Genomic DNA, 15,983 nt, shown 5'->3' with positions numbered 1-15,983 from the left:
GCATTTAGCGTTACTGTAGCAGGAAGTGACTGACCTCTGACTCCTAATGATTTCCTTTTAATTTTTTTTGTGTGTGTAGTGCGGATCAGACGCAGAAGGAGGGAGCCGGAACCAGTCCTTTTTCAAAAAGAAATTACAATGAAGAGCCGAGGAGATTGATTTGGAGGCGCGAAAGCCAAAAAAAAAGTAGGACCCGTTTCGCAAGGATTTGAAGCACAAATTGCGGTGGGAGAGTGGAATGATTTGCAGTGGGACCTTCGAAAGTGCAGGCTCAGTGAGAAAGGGCAGTGTATAACGGTGCTACAGGCGGATGGCTGCAGGGACCGCTGTCTTTCTGCGGGAGCACTTAGAGCGCACTGTGTCCGTGAGCGGCCCCGGCTCCTAGCAGCTGAGCAAGCGGCAAGGGATGGAGAACCGGCTTGGACTGAGGTAGGGTCACAGCAAGGCACTGTCACTCGGTCAGGCTCACGCTGCGCGGCTGCTGCTGCTGTTTTAAAACAAAAAAAACCCCTTTCAAACTGAACCGTCACTTGCAGTTAGCCAGTGAAATCCCGGGCTGGTTTGAGTTTGAATGAGAGGGGAAGGGGAATGCTCACTAGATTGTCACACTGCCGTTTCTTTTCCACTTGTGACAGAATGGCCTGATCCCTCTCCAGGGTATTCCAGGTCCTGGGGACTTTAGGGGAAATGATTCTGCTTATTAATCGTGGCTATACTTGACGGTTGAACACCGTTGTCGCCCGCTTTTTGCAAATCATATCCAGTCTGTGAGTTGGCACTTAAAAGCAAAACTACAAATGTACATTTCTCATTTCTAATGAATTCTAAGATGATGGATATTACAGCTATTGAACACTGTCTGGTCAGACATTGTACATCATTGCTCTCCCCAGTTATAAACAAAACCCAGCTGCACTGGTGTGGCATTGGCAATTCTCATCCCAAGATGCCATCTGGGGTTTATACAAAGCAATACGAGGCCATTTTAATTCATGCAGCCAAAGACTTGCTTAAAGACATAGATTTTATGGAGCATCTGAAAGGAGGGGATTTCTTTTATGCCAGGAAAACTTGACAGTGTATTGAATCCGTGAGCACCCTGACTCATGGGAGAGAAGTCACACAGCACGGAAACAGACCCTTCGGTCCAACCAGTCCATGCTGAACATAATCCCAAACCAAACTAGTCCCACCTGCTTGCTCCTGGCCCATATCTCTCCAAACCTTTCCTATCCATGTACTTATCCAAATGTCTTTTAAATGTTGTAATTGTATCCACATCCGCCACTTCCTCAGGAAGTTCATACCACATGTGAACCACCCCCTGTGTAAGAAAATTTGCCTCTCATGTCTTTTTTTAAATTTTTCTCCTCTCACCTTAACGTGTCCCCTAGTCTTGAAATCCCCCATTCTAGGGAAAAGACAACCACAACTAACTCTATATTTACCTCTCATTATTTTTATAAACTTCTATAAGGTCACCTGTCAACCTCCTGTACTCCAGTGATCAAAGTTTCAACTTCTCCAGCCTTCTTTTATAACTCAAACCTTCCATACCTGGCAACATCCTGGGTATCTTTTCTGATCCCTCTCCAACTTAATAATATCCTTCTGGGTGACCAGAACTGGACACAGTCTTCCAGAACAGGCCTCTCCAATGTCCTATACAATTCAACATGACTTCCCAAATCCTATGGTCAAAGGACTGAGCAATGAAAGCAAGCATACCAAATGCCTTTTTAACAACCCTGTCTATAAGTGACGTAAACTTCAAAGAATTATGTACCTGAACCCCAGGTCCCTCTGTTGTACAACACTACCGAAGGCCCTACTGTAGTTTCTTATACCAAAATGCAGTACTTTGCATTTATCCAGATAGAGAACTAGCTGATAAATGAGTTAAGATCACAGCACTGCCAGCCAATGAGGCTCATGTTGTGAGCTGCTGTAAAACCTTCCTTTCGAACTAAACCTTCATCCCTTTCAGAAACCGAGTGGATTATGGATGATCAGTGAGAAAGTAGAGCCCGGCGCCAAGATAGCTGAAGGTGTGGCCATCAGTGCTGGAAAAATTACAATTAGAGATGTTCAAGAGGCCAGAATTAAATTAAGGCAGACCCATTGACCATGTGTCCTGATGACCGTGTTGTCTGCTTGAGGCCAGGGTTAAGTTTATCTCCTTAGAGTTAGAGAGGAAGAATCAGTTGCCATTGTCCACATGGGTACTAACAACACAGACAGGACAAGGAAAGAGATTCTACTGAGGGATTACAAGCAGTTAAGACACAATTAACAAAGCAAAACCACAAAAGTGGTCATTCTTGGAAGACTACAAAAGTCACAAGCAAATTGGCATTCAGTAAACAAAATTAAAGAGGGTAATGAGTGTTGCAAAGAATGGTGTGGGAAAAGTGGGTTATAATTCTTGGGAACTGGACACTGGTGAAAGAGAGAGCTGAACTGCTGGGAGAATATTTGTCTGGACGAAGTTGGGATCAGTGTACTGGCAAATGTTTTGGCTAGGCATATAAGGAGGGCTTTAAATTAAATAGTGAGAAGAGGATGGTTCACATGAGCGGAGATTTCATAAATTGGGGAGGACATGGCAATAGTACAGGATTGCAATGAAGTTAACGATAATCAGAGTGAGGCAAGAAGATTGTACAAGGATTTTATCCAGTATCAGAACTGAACCTGTGTTGATGTCAAACTGCATAACAAACCAGCCATCTAGGCATTTGAGGTAATAGACCCCACCAAAAGAAGACGATTTTTCTTAGCCCTATCCTAAAAAGGTGACACTTTCTTAAAAGAGTGTGGGGAGACAGGATAGTTAGGGGGACATGTCATCTTGTTCCCTCTCTCAGTCAAAGCAAAATGCTCAGAAACACAGTGTAGTTTTACCTCCTTCATCTTTATTCTGGGCCCTGGAGGGAGAGAGAACAATTGCCCATGTGCACAGAGACATGAGTTCACAGTCTTCTCTGGAACAGCAGTTTCTCAATTAATTTTTTTTGGTCATTCTGCAGGGAGGAGCATCCAGATAAGACAACATACATACTGATTAGGTGACCGTTAGAATCAGCAAGTACCAACAGCCATTAAGCCATCTGCTGTTGCACAATGAATAACTGACTTCACGTAATGAATACTTTTCACCTTGTTAAACTGTCCTCACATACTGAATGCTTCCTCATCTTGTTAAATGACTTCAAATAATGAATGTTTTTCCATCTTGATAACCCATTACCCTTGCTTCCAGCACCCATTGTTAATTGTAGGTTCTTATCTGATCCGAGTCATGCTCGGCTGAACCTCTTGTTTCACAAAACTCAGAACTTAACTCTTTCCTTGCCTGCTTATACCGTGCACACATTCTCATTCCCTCCTTTTATCATTTCATGATAACTGATGGCTCTACCAGCTTTCATAAAACTCTGACAGCCAGTATTTAAGCAAGTTATTGACACATAGCATACAATGATTATAACAACAAAAATTACTAGTCTGTAACAGTAATTAGAATTTGAAGACTCCTGCCATATGGAAAAAATAATTCACCAGTAAAGTTTTTAAATCTTCAGTCCTTAGTGACCACTCCAGCCCCTCCAAGTCAAGTGGAAACGAGCCAGTTCTCCAAAACCTCCATTAGTAAAGTCCAGCCTGAAAACAAAATTCAGTCTATTCTTGCATCACTCCTCGGAGAAATCTGAATTCTTGGATAAGGGCAATTAAATACTTTACAAAACTGATGAGACTTCCATCTTTTCAGAGGTCCTTCAGATGGAGGATACCAGCACATCTGTGTAGTGCAGCAGCTGCAGCTGCAGGCTAGGTGGACACTGCATTCCTAGCTGCTTCTGCTCCCACTCTGCTGTTAAATGTAACACACACCAATTGGCTGCTGTGATGGTAGTTTGATCAGTGAACCTTCATATCCCTTAAATGATTGAAAGACAAGGTAAAAATCAAGTGGTTTAATGTCCATAGGAAGGCCACTGACAAAACGTGTACCAACCTCCTCTTTACTGTTGTTAGCTTCTTCCCTTTTCATGGTCATGACTGGGATGGTGATTGAATCTGTTGGATCAAGCTGTGGAGGGGTGGGTGGTAGTCCAAAAGCGTGCTTTACCTGTGAATGGAGAAACTCTAGAGACAATGTTAGCTGCTGAAAGTATCTCTGCATTTCCCTTCTCATTCCCTCCTTGCCAAGGTGGATATCAGTATGAAGACAGTCACACAGTTAACTACACTAAATTGCGTCTGCCTATTTCAACATGTTTTGAATTCTTGAAGTCTGTTACTCTGTTCACTATTTATATTTCCAAGTTTTATACAATCCATAAACTTCTAAATTGTACTGCCTAAACAATTCAGTCAATTGTAAATAACAATCAATCGTCCTAAAGTTAAACTCTTTGGTACCTCATTCAGGTTATTCAAAAATTATTTTCCTTTAACAACTTGATAGTTGGCTAATTTAAAAGCTGTCTGGAAAAATATTATAAAAATCAGAAACAGCAAGAAAACAACAAAATGTTTCCTGTGCTTTAGCAATTGAAGAGGAAGTTTCAGTTCAGATTTAAATCGTGAATATTCGTGGGAAACAAATGGTGAATATTTTAAAATATGTTCTCCACATGAACGTTCCCAAATAAAACAGTCGGAATTGCAGTGGCAACTTTGGTAGAGATCAACATTCTTTGAATTTGCAATATGAAGGGGGCCAATGAAATCTTAACATTAATTAACAGAATCTCCAGGGTAATAATCTCTGGATTACTAGCCGAACCACAGGCAAATTGGCATAGGTTAAATAAAGTCAAAGTGTTAAGCATGTATTTAAGAGAATGGTGGGGGTGGAATGGCTTTCAGTTTATGCAGCATTGACATCCGTACTGGGCTAGAAGGGACTGTTCTGGTGGAATGCACTTTGTTTGAACCCTACTGTGATCTGTGTCTTGGCAAAATGAATAACTAGGGCTGCAGAGTGGGCTTTAAATTAATTGGAATGGGGGAGGGTTCAGGATAGGAGAAATGTAGTCTTGCATGGAAAAGGTTATGAGTGCAGCTATATGGAAAATGATACCCTCAATGTGACAGGAAGGGATGGAGTATGCAAACATCGAGGAACACCAGTAAATAGAGTCAGTGGTAGTGGGGAAATGGTAAAAAGGCTAATTTAATAGCACTTCACTCAAATACATGTAGTAGTTGAAACAAAATAAATTAATTAAGACAAATGCAGGTTATGATCTTGTAGCCATTAGAAAGGTATGATGATAAAGTGATCGAAGTTGGGAACTAAATATTCAGAAGTATGAACTTTTAGAAAGGAAAGGCAGGAAGGAAAGAGTGGTGGGGTAGCATTATTGGTTTGGGACGGAGTAAGTACAAATTGCAAAAATGACGTTGGATCAGAGGGTGTGGAATCTGTATGGGTGGAGTTAAGAATTAAAAAATGGAAGAAAACACTGGAGTATCTATAGGCTCCTTAACAGTTGCAATAGTGTAGGATAGAGAATATATCAGGAGATAATAAAGGCATATAAAAAAGGCAGTACATTAATCATTGTTGACTTTAATCTTCATGCAGATTGGGATAGTTATTGATAGAGGTAGCGACAAGAAGAATTCATAGTGTATTTAGAATAGTTTCCTATTTGGATTAGTGAATATACATCAGTGCTGTGAAGGGCTTCTATGCTGCATGGCTTTGACTCATTAATACGGTATATTGTGAATCCAATTTGGAATTAAGCTATTTTGGGTCTGGTGATGTTTCATTAATGATAACAGAGTAAAAGATTTCCTTGAAAACAGTGACCATGACATGGTAGAATTTACTATTCATTTTGAGAGAGAGACCCATGGGTCAGAGACATCTGAGCTAAGCTTAAATAAGGGTAATTACATAGGGATGAGGGCACAGCTGACTGGAGTGGACTCAGAAAGGAGTTAAGCAGCAAAGGGAGCTGAGGAACAGTGACAGACACTTAAGAAAATAGTTCTGGCTAACAATAAAGACATACCCCAGTGAGGAAGAAAGATTCTAAGAAGGGGATGAACTAATGATGGTTAATCAGGGTAGTCCAGGATAGCATCACATTGAAAGAAACAAATACAACGTAGCAAACATCAGTGGTAATCCAGCAGATTGGGTAAGTTGTAAAAAAAAGCAACCAAAAAATAGAGACAGAGAAGGTAAGCATTTAGGGTAAACTTGCAAATAACAAAGTTGGCAACAAGACCTTTTTTAAATATATAAAAAGGAAGAGGGATGCCCAAGTGAACATAGAGAATGGGAATAGGGAAGTAATAATGGGGAACCATGAAATGATAGAGGAAGTGAATAAACACTTTGCATCAGCTTTCACAGGAATAGATATGACTAGCAATCCAAAAGTGCTAAATAATCAAGGGACAAAAGGAGGAGATGAAATAAATACAAGAACTATCACAAAAGAGAATGTGTTCAAGAAATTGATGGCTAACGACTGACAAGTCCCTGAATCTGATGGGATGAATCCTGAGATATTCCACGAAGCAGCTACAGTTATAGTAAGTGGATTGGTAGTAAGTGGATTGGGCGGCACGGTGGCACAGTGGTTAGCACTGCTGCCTCACAGCGCCTGTAGACCCGGGTTCAATTCCCGACTCAGGCGACTGACTGTGTGGAGTTTGCACGTTCTCCCCGTGTCTGCGTGGGTTTCCTCCGGGTGCTCCGGTTTCCTCCCACAGTCACAAAGATGTGCGGGTCAGGTGAATTGGCCAAGCTAAATTGCCCGTAGTGTTAGGTAAGGGGTAAGTGTAGGGGTATGGGTGGGTTGCGCTTCGGCGGGTCGGTGTGGACTTGTTGGGCCGAAGGGCCTGTTTCCACACTGTAAGTCTAATCTAATCTAATCTTCCAGCAATTCTAGATTCTGGAAGAGCACCAGAGGGTTGGAAAACTGCCAATGTAATGTAGTAGGGATGCGTTAAAGAATCTGCAGAGGGATGTAGATGAGGCAAGTGGGTAAGAACTTGGCAAATGGAATATAATATGGGAAAATGTGAGCTTATACACCTTGGCAAGAAGAATAGAGGAGCTGAACATTACTTAAATGGAGAAAGACTGCGACAGCAGAGAGGGATTTGTGAGTCCTTGTGCATAAATCATAAAAGCTAGCATCCAAGTTCATTTCATAAGGAAGTCCAGTGTAATGTTGACCTTTATTTCAAAGGGAATGGAGAATAACAATAGGGAGGTCTTGCTAAACCTTTCCAAAGCACCCGTCAGACCATAGCTGGAATACTGTGAACAGATTGGACCTTTTTTTAAAAAACAATTCATTGATGGGATGGGAGCATCGCTGGCTGGGCCAGCATTTAATGTCCATGTCTCATTGCCTCACTTGAGAGTCAGCCACATTACTGTGAGTCCAGAGTCACATGTAGGCGAGAACAGGTAGGGATGGCAAATTTCCTTCCCTAAAGGATATTAGGGAACCAGATTGGATTTTCTGACAGTTGGCACCTTTTGTGGTCATCATGAGACTCTTAGTTCCAGATTTGTTTTATTATTGAATTTAAATTCCATCATCTGCCATGGTGGGATTTGAAACTATTACCTGGGTCTCTTGGTTAATAGTCAAGTGATAATGCCACCACGCCTTTGCCTCTTCCATGGAAATGTGTAAGGAATACAGCTAAGGACCTATGTAATGTCATTGAGGCAGTCCTGGATATGGAGGGGTTGGCGTGTGAGGAAACATTGTTTAAGTTGACCTGTGTACTCATTGGTGTTTAGAAGAATGAGTGGCGACCTTATTGAAACATCCATTGGTAAAATTCTAGAATCCATCATTAAGGATGAGGTTTCTAAATTCTTGGAAGAGCAGAGTCTGATTAGAACAAGTCAGCATGGATTTAGTAAGGGGAAGTCGTGCCTGACAAACCTGTTGGAATTCTTTGAAGAGGTGACAAGTAGATTAGACCAGGAAACCCAGTGGATGTGGTGTATCTCGACTTCCAAAAGGCCTTTGATAAGGTGCCACATGGGAGGCTGCTGAGCAAGGGGAGGGCCCGTGGTGTTTGAGGTGAGCTACTGGTATGGATTGAGGATTGGCTGTCTGACAGAAGGCAGAGAGTTGGGATAAAAGGTTCTTTTTCGGAATGGCAGCCGGTGACAAGCGGTGTCCCGCAGGGCTCAGTGTTGGGGCCACAGCTGTTCACATTATATCTTAATGATCTGGATGAAGGGACTTGGGGCATTCTAGTGAAGTTTGCTGATGATACGAAGTTAGGTGGACAGACAGGTAGTACTGAGGAAGTGGGGAGGCTGCAGAAGGATCTAGACAGTTTGGGAGAGTGGTCCAAGAAATGGCTGATGGAATTCAACATGAGCAAATGCGAGGTCTTGCACTTTGCAAAAAAGAATAAAAGCATAGACTACTTTCTAAACGGTGAGAAAATTCATAAAGCCAAAGTACAAAGGGATCTGGGAGTACTAGTCAAGGATTCTCTAAAGGTAAAAATGCGGGCTGAGTCCATGATTAAGAAAGCGAATGCAATATTGTCACTTATCTCAAGAGGGTTGGAATATAAAAGCACCGTTGTGCTACTGAGACTTTATAAAGCTCTGGTTAGGCCCCATTTGGAGTACTGTGTCCAATTTTGGTCCCCACACCTCAGGATGGACATACTGGCACTGGAACATGTCCAGCGGAGATTCACACGGATGATCCCTGGAATGGTTGGTCTAATATATGAGGAACGGCTGAGGATCCTGGGATTGTATTCATTGGAGTTTAGAATATTAAGGGGAGATCTAATAGAAACTTACAAGATAATACCAGGCTTGGAAAGGGTGGACGCTAGGAAATTTTTTCCGTTAGGCAAGGAGACTAGGACCCTTGGACACCGCCTTAAAATTAGAGGGGGTCAATTAAGAACAGAAATGTGGAGACATTTTTTCAGCCAGAGAGTGCTGGGCCTGTGGAATTCATTGCCGCAGAGTGCAGTGGAGGCCGGGACGCTAAATGTCTTCAAGGCAGAGATTGATAGATTCTTGATGTCACGAGGAATTCAGGGCTACGGGGAGAATGTGGGTAAGTGGAGTCGAAATGCCAGCAGCCTTGATTGAATGGCGGAGTAGACTCGATGGGCCGAACGGCCTTACTTCCACTCCTATGTCTTATGGTCTTATGTCTTATGAATTGTACAGGCTTGACAGTGTAGATATGGAAAGGATGTTTCCCCTTGTGGAAGGGTATAGGACCAGAGGGCATAATCTCAGAGTTAGAGAATGCCCACTTAAGATTGGGACGAGGAGGGGAATGAATCTGTGGAATTCTTTACCGCAGAGGGCTGTTGAACCTGGGTCATTTAGTATATCCAGGGTTGGATAGAGAGATCTTTAATTATTAAGGGGATTGAGGGTTATGGAAAAAAAATGCTGGAAATTAGAGTTGTGAATCATCAGATAAGCTATAGTTTTAAAAAAACACATGAAAATCCCAGAACGTTTTAAAGTTACATTCTCAAGATAGCTTTTAACAATAGGTGTCATCTCAGCTCAGATAATGCATTGAAGGTATGAAGTTAAAGTCTGTGTCTCAATGTTAGGTCAGACTAATTCTATTTCTAAAGTGGGAATTTTACATAGATTTATGCAGTTTTTGAGCAGAATAAAATGTAATTCTGCAAGTACAAATTCACCCCACAAACTTGTGTGTGCGTGCTCATGACAGACTGAGTGTGTGTGTGTGTGTGTATGCGTGTGTTGCGGTGTGAGTGTCTGTGAGAGAGTATCTGTGTGTGTGTAATGTAACTCTTAAAAAAAAGTTCTGGAATTTACATACAAAGGAACCGAAGCCAATATGATCACTGAAAGATGAAAGACTCAAGCTAAATTTGTTTAATATTACATTTCAATGACACTGCAATCCTGTTGCTATAAATTCTGCGTTGTATGATCCCGCTCCACAACCACCTGATGAAGAAGCAGCGCTTCGAAAGCCAGTGCCTCCAAGTAAACCTGTTGGAACATAACCTGGTGTTGAGTAATTTTTAACTTTGTCCACCCCAGACCAACACGGGCACCTCCAAATCAGATAAGCCATGATCTCATTGAATGGTGGAGCAGACTTGATGGGCCTACTACTGCTCCACTATTTTCTAATCATACCTCCTAGTTCTAGATTCAACTGTAAAACAAAACATCTCTTCCACATCCACATGAATTGTATACCTTTTAATCAAGTCACCCCTCGATCATCTAAACCCCAGTGGATGTAAGCCTAGCCTGTCCAACCTAGCTTCATAAGACACTCCACTCATTCCAGGTGTCAATTTTCCACCAATCATGTGCAACAAGGATCAATGATGCTCTAGAACTCCTTCCCAGACTAACCAGTTTGATAAACTTTTTTTGTATTTTGAATGGACCATCAATTAAATAATAATGTTCACTTTCCGTTATGGGATTTGTTTGTGCTATTAAAATGCTGACAAGTATAGTATTGTTCACATCTATTAAAAGAACATCTGCCCTTGGTCTGATGACCCATCGGTTGTGGCCAGTTGCATTGGTTACTGTAGCATATTACTGTTTTCAAGATGTCTCAAGATTCGTATTTTCAATGGATATCAAATATTTAGTTTTTTTTTGTTGGCTAGCCTAGCATGGTTGAAAATCCTTTTTTAGTTGTTTGTCTGTTTTTGAAACTATTTAAAGACTCTTGTTGAAATGACTAATCCAGATTTATCCAAATTCCCACATGAATACATCTGTTGTACAGTACTCTCGGTACCATGTTGAAATATCCATAAGAGCTTTAGATATGACTGCACATACCTTTAAACTGATTTCATTAAGTTGTCACGGTGCAGGTTAAATATTTTCACAATTTAAGTGCTGTTTAAGTGCACATGACCTATAGTTTGAAAGTGAAAGTAAAAAAAAAGTATGATTGGGTTTAAAAAATAAATAGGTAAAAACGATGACTGCAGATGCTTGGAAAAGTAAATAGCCAGACTTGTGATCTAATTTTTTTTAGATTTCTTAGTGTGGAAACAGGCCCTTTGGCCCAACAAGTCCACACCGACTCTCTGAAGAGCAACCCACTCAGACCCCTACATTTACCCCTTCACCTAACACTATGGGCAATTTAGCATAGCCAATTCACCTAACCTACACATCTTTGGACTGTGGGAGGAAACTGGAGCACCAGGAGGAAACCCACGCAGACACAGGGAGAATGTGCAAACTCCACACAGACAGTTGCCAGAGGTGGGAATTGAACCCAGATCTCTGGTGCTGTGAGGTAACAGTGCTAACCACTGTGCCACCGTGCCACCCATTTGATGTGAAACTTTGGGAATGTGAAATTAACAAATTTTGAACTTGGCCTCCCTTCTGTGGTGCTGCTAATATATGATTCCGTATTGTAATTAAGGAATGAAGTGAAGCAGAATACTGGATAATAAGCTAGCAACTAAAACATGAGAAAATGTGACATGAGAAAAGGGAGTAACTAAAACTAACTTGTGTTATTTTTTTCTCAGTGATGTAACAGACAATGTCTTTGTTAGAAATGCGTACTATCTAATCACTGTTCTGAAAAAGAATTGCTTCCAATTGGTTCCATTTATTTTGAACTCTGTATATGGGTGAAACAAAACGATGCCAATGTTTTAATAAAGCTGATGACTCTAAATTTAACTTACGATATAAATAATTTTTAAAAAGCTGATTGTAGAAACAGCAGCTTTTCTTTCACTGTATCTTGCATTTGCTGGAGAAACTTTGTTTTTCTTTCTTCAAAGGCTTCCAAAGGTCACTGTTCTCCATGAATATATAGGGAGAAGAGTGTATGAAGTTGTTCCATGTGCAACTGTTCAAGACATCAAGGAGTTAATCTATGTGGAAACGGATTTTCCTGTTTCAGAACAGCGGTTACTATACGATGGGAAAGAGGTAACCTTGACTTTGAGTTGAAATGGTATGGGTGCAACAATGTGACTTCCTTTATTTAATTATCCTTATAAAGCCATAGAGGGAAATGTAGTTCTTTCCTACTCAGATTGGTAAAGTATGGCCAAGAAGGGACTCAGATTTTCACCAAAACATTTGTTTTATGGTAAAAGTACAGGTATTTAATGAAGCAAAGTGCACCTGAGATTTAAATTTTATTCACTGCCATGGTGCTGTGCCAGCTTACCTGGTCCTGGTTCACCATTTGATTAAATCACTTATACCTTTTTAAGGCCCATCTGAGTGCATTGTCTTTGCTCAGTTTCATTCCTATCTGTCCAATGGAGCAAGCAAATAAAAACCAAAATAACTGCTGATGCTGGAAATCAGAGACAAAAACAGAAGTTGCTGGAAAAGCTCAGCAGGTCTGGCAACATCTGTGAAGAGAAATCAGAGTCAATGTTTCTGGTCCAGTGACCACTCCTCAAAATTGATGGTAGTGAGGAAAATGGTAGTTTTTGTGCAGAAGATAGGGTTGGGGGAGAGGGTAAGGAGAAAACAATAGATGCAGATAAAGCCCTGACAGAGAGAGAGGACAGTGGACATATAAAGGAATGTTGCAAGCACCCTTTTTCTAACCCTTCATGATCACTTTGGATGCTATTAGAAGCTTAATCTCAAGAAAGCCTCTAATCCTGAGTTATATGTTGTCCCTGCTGACACCCTGTGATGTAGGCAGGAGATCAGTTTTTTTTATGTTACTGGCACCCAGTTCCACCTCTCTGCTTGAACATTCTCCAGCTCAACATTGGCAAGGCTGATCAGTCTGCTTCATCGCTGCCAAGAAGTTTAGGAACATAGTTTTGGATTCTACTCCTGTCTTGCTGCTTGCTCAGATTGAACCTAATGGTGAGAAAATTTGGTGTAGTGCTAAACTACAAGCTGGTTTTCTGCCAGCATCCTATCCATTATTGCAACTGTATGTTTCTGCCTTGATAGTGTCATCTTCCACCATTAGCTTTACTGCCATCCTATAGCTGAAACCCAGTCTGCGCTTTCATCTCTAGGCTCAGATTCTCCAATGTTCTTTCTTGTGGCCACTTTGAACATCATTCTATAAATGTCCAACTCATCAAAACTTCACTGCCCACAACCCGTCATACGGTAAATGTTTTGTTTCTTTTTCACTTCAGTTCTTGCAATTATTTGCTGCCTCCCCAGCCACATTCTTGTAATTGACACAGTCACTCTTATGTTGGAAACGCAGCTTGACCATGAACTAATATAATAGTGGAATGTATTTAAAGTACTTTGTACCCTGGTTCCTGTATATGATCATTTCTTGACTATGTGTCTGAGAAAATAATGAGATACCAATCCAAATAATCAGAGGAATCTTTAGTGATTCAAGTAGTTCTGCCTGTTCTAATAGACCGGTAACCACCCATGTCCCACAAAAATGTATTTGTCATTCATATTTACTGTTAGTTTATTTAAAATGAGAAGCCAATATATAGGCCCCAGGCTCATAATGGAGGAGGCAGAAACAGTTAAAACAATAAGCAGTTAAGGAGAGGACCACAGATGAGATCGTTCATAATACATGATGAATTCCAGTTTTGAATGAATCTGTATGATGTCTTTGTGCACTTGCATTAATTACGAGAAGGAGATGATAATAATTTCCTATTAGCAACTGTGTTTCATGTGTTCACTGTGATGATTAACATAATTGAATGCAATTTTGCCATCGATAAATTTGCAATGCTTATAATGGGATTTTGTTGCTTGTAAGATTACCATATCTTTTTAAGTTGTAATATAGTGAAGCACTTCAGTATTTAAATATGGATTTGGTTTATGTTTCTGCATGTGTGGTGGAAGTTAGCAGCTTAGCGCAGAGTGTCCTGTTTTTCCACTGCAGTCTGTCAGATCTGTGCCAGTCTTTTTAAAAACATAGAAACTAGAATCAAGAGTTACGCATTTGGCCCTTTGAGCTTTCCACCATTCATTAACCCCATCTCCGTTTGAACCTCAGCTGAATGCCATATTCCTGCTTTCTCCCCATACTCTTTGATGCCTATAAAATATAAAAGTATCTATTTTTTCTTCAATATATTCAGTGATTTGGTCAACACAGCTTTCTCTGGCAGAGAATTCCAACAGTACACTGTTTGAATGAAGAAATCTTTCCTCATCTCAGCCCTAAGTAATCTACCCTACATCCTGAGACTGTCTCCTGGTTCTAGACTTCCTGGCCAGGGAAAGCATCATCTTCCAGTCCTGTTAAAACATTTTATACATTTGAATCTGGTCCTCTCCATGGTGACTTATTAGTATCTTGGAGATCATGTCCTTGTTTTGACCCTCACTTTGAGAAGCCCTGGTCTATATGTATAAGGACACAAATCAATTCTCAGTTAATCCTCATCACTTGCATATAATTAAAGACCATTCACGTCCAATGAACAGTAGAAGAGATGACTGTCAATCGGACATTTTGCCTTGAGTTGCATTGAACTTCTTCAGAGAGGTTAGAGCTGCATTTATCTGGGCAGATGAAGGATATTCACCCTCTGGGCATGGGGCACAGTTGAAATAGTAGATGGTTAAGGGTTCAGCACTGTTCCTCACCATATTGACTGATAGAATCAACACCAGTAACCAGCAACAAAAGAAAAGCCACAAGCCTGTAAAAAGCAGCACCTGTATTTATGCACTCTGAGCAAAAGCCATCTTTTGACAAAACAGTGGAATCTCGTTTCAACGAACCTTGCTCAGAAGTCTTACAAAGGGATATTTAATGAGAATATACTGCCTGCAATTCCTTAACTGCTGAGTAACCAACCAGTCCGCCCCCACAAGGACATTGAGACTGCAAACTCCCATTTTTGGTTTTTGGCCTCCATCTTAAAAATAAAGACGCTGATTAACTGGTATCTCTCAGTTTTTTGTATTTGTCATTATGAATTGAATAATCCCTTTATCTGTTGCGGTTCTGTCTTACTTTGTAAGTTTGTAAGTTTGTAATTGTGATTGTATTGCAACATTTCCCCCATGCCCATGAGTGTGTGAAATGCAACCTGTTTCTGGTTTAATGTTAACACAATGTTGTTGCATTGCCTGCAACGTCACAGCCTGTAAACACAGAGTGGGAGCAAATGTGCCCCACTGTGGTTTTTTAATAAAGGAGAAATTTAAATAAAAATTTACTTGTGGATAGGGGGTGACGTTAGGGTGGGAGATTTGTTTTAAAGATCGCAATCTGTGCCTAACTGAATACTCTCCACCTGCTTGAATGAGTGTAACTCCAACAGCACTCGAGAAGCTTGAACTATCCGGGACAAAGCAGCCATTTGATTGACATCACCCTCAACATTCACTTCCTCCAGCACTGATGCACATGTGAACCATCTACAAGATTCACTGCAGCAACCTACAATGACCCTTTGAAAGCACGTCCCAAACTTGAGACTTTACTTAGGACAAAGGCAGTAGATGCGTTGAAGCACTTTTACTTGCATGTTCCCCTGTTAGGCACGCACACCCTGACTTGGAACTATGCCATTATTCCTTCAGTATCACTGATTAAAAGTCCTGGAGTTTGCTTCCTAACACTGCTATGGTGCACCTTCGCCTCTGTGGTCTTCAGCGGTTCAAGAACACACTTCATTCCCACCTTCTTGAGGGGAATTGGTGATGGACAGTACATGCTGGCATAGCCAGTAATATCCACACCCATTGAACAAAAAATTTAAAATAACTAAACACTGCAACATCAGCAAATGCTCCCACTTTTCTCTTATAATGGAAGGAAGATAAAGCAGCTGATAATTAATTAGCCTTGGAAACTCATTTAAGGAAGGCCTGTAGCAGTGCCCTCTGATTGACCTCTTGCCACCACTAATCTTCCTTGATACTAGATATAGATACTAGGTAGTGTAACATTTCCCTGCTGGAATTCCCATTGACTTGATTTTTAAGGGCTTGCTGATATTACACTTGCTCAAGTATTGCCTTTGTCATT

The 15,983-nt window shown here is 40.9% G+C and overlaps 1 protein-coding gene across 1 annotated transcript in view; it reads left to right on the top strand.

Moving 5' to 3' along the window:
* The first annotated feature begins 242 nt into the window (after positions 1-242).
* The window catches only part of sacs (sacsin molecular chaperone), an 80,175-nt gene continuing 64,434 nt past the window's right edge, over positions 243-15,983 (top strand). The window contains exons 1-2 of the mRNA XM_060826086.1: positions 243-429; positions 11,809-11,959. Of these exons, the coding sequence (XP_060682069.1) occupies positions 407-429; positions 11,809-11,959 (174 nt within the window). The 5' untranslated portion in view covers positions 243-406. The remainder of the gene's footprint in view (positions 430-11,808; positions 11,960-15,983) is intronic.

Source organism: Hemiscyllium ocellatum, chromosome 6 (genome assembly GCF_020745735.1).
Source record: "Hemiscyllium ocellatum isolate sHemOce1 chromosome 6, sHemOce1.pat.X.cur, whole genome shotgun sequence".
Lineage (NCBI taxonomy): Eukaryota > Metazoa > Chordata > Chondrichthyes > Orectolobiformes > Hemiscylliidae > Hemiscyllium > Hemiscyllium ocellatum.
This window is presented reverse-complemented; position numbering and strand designations above follow the sequence as displayed.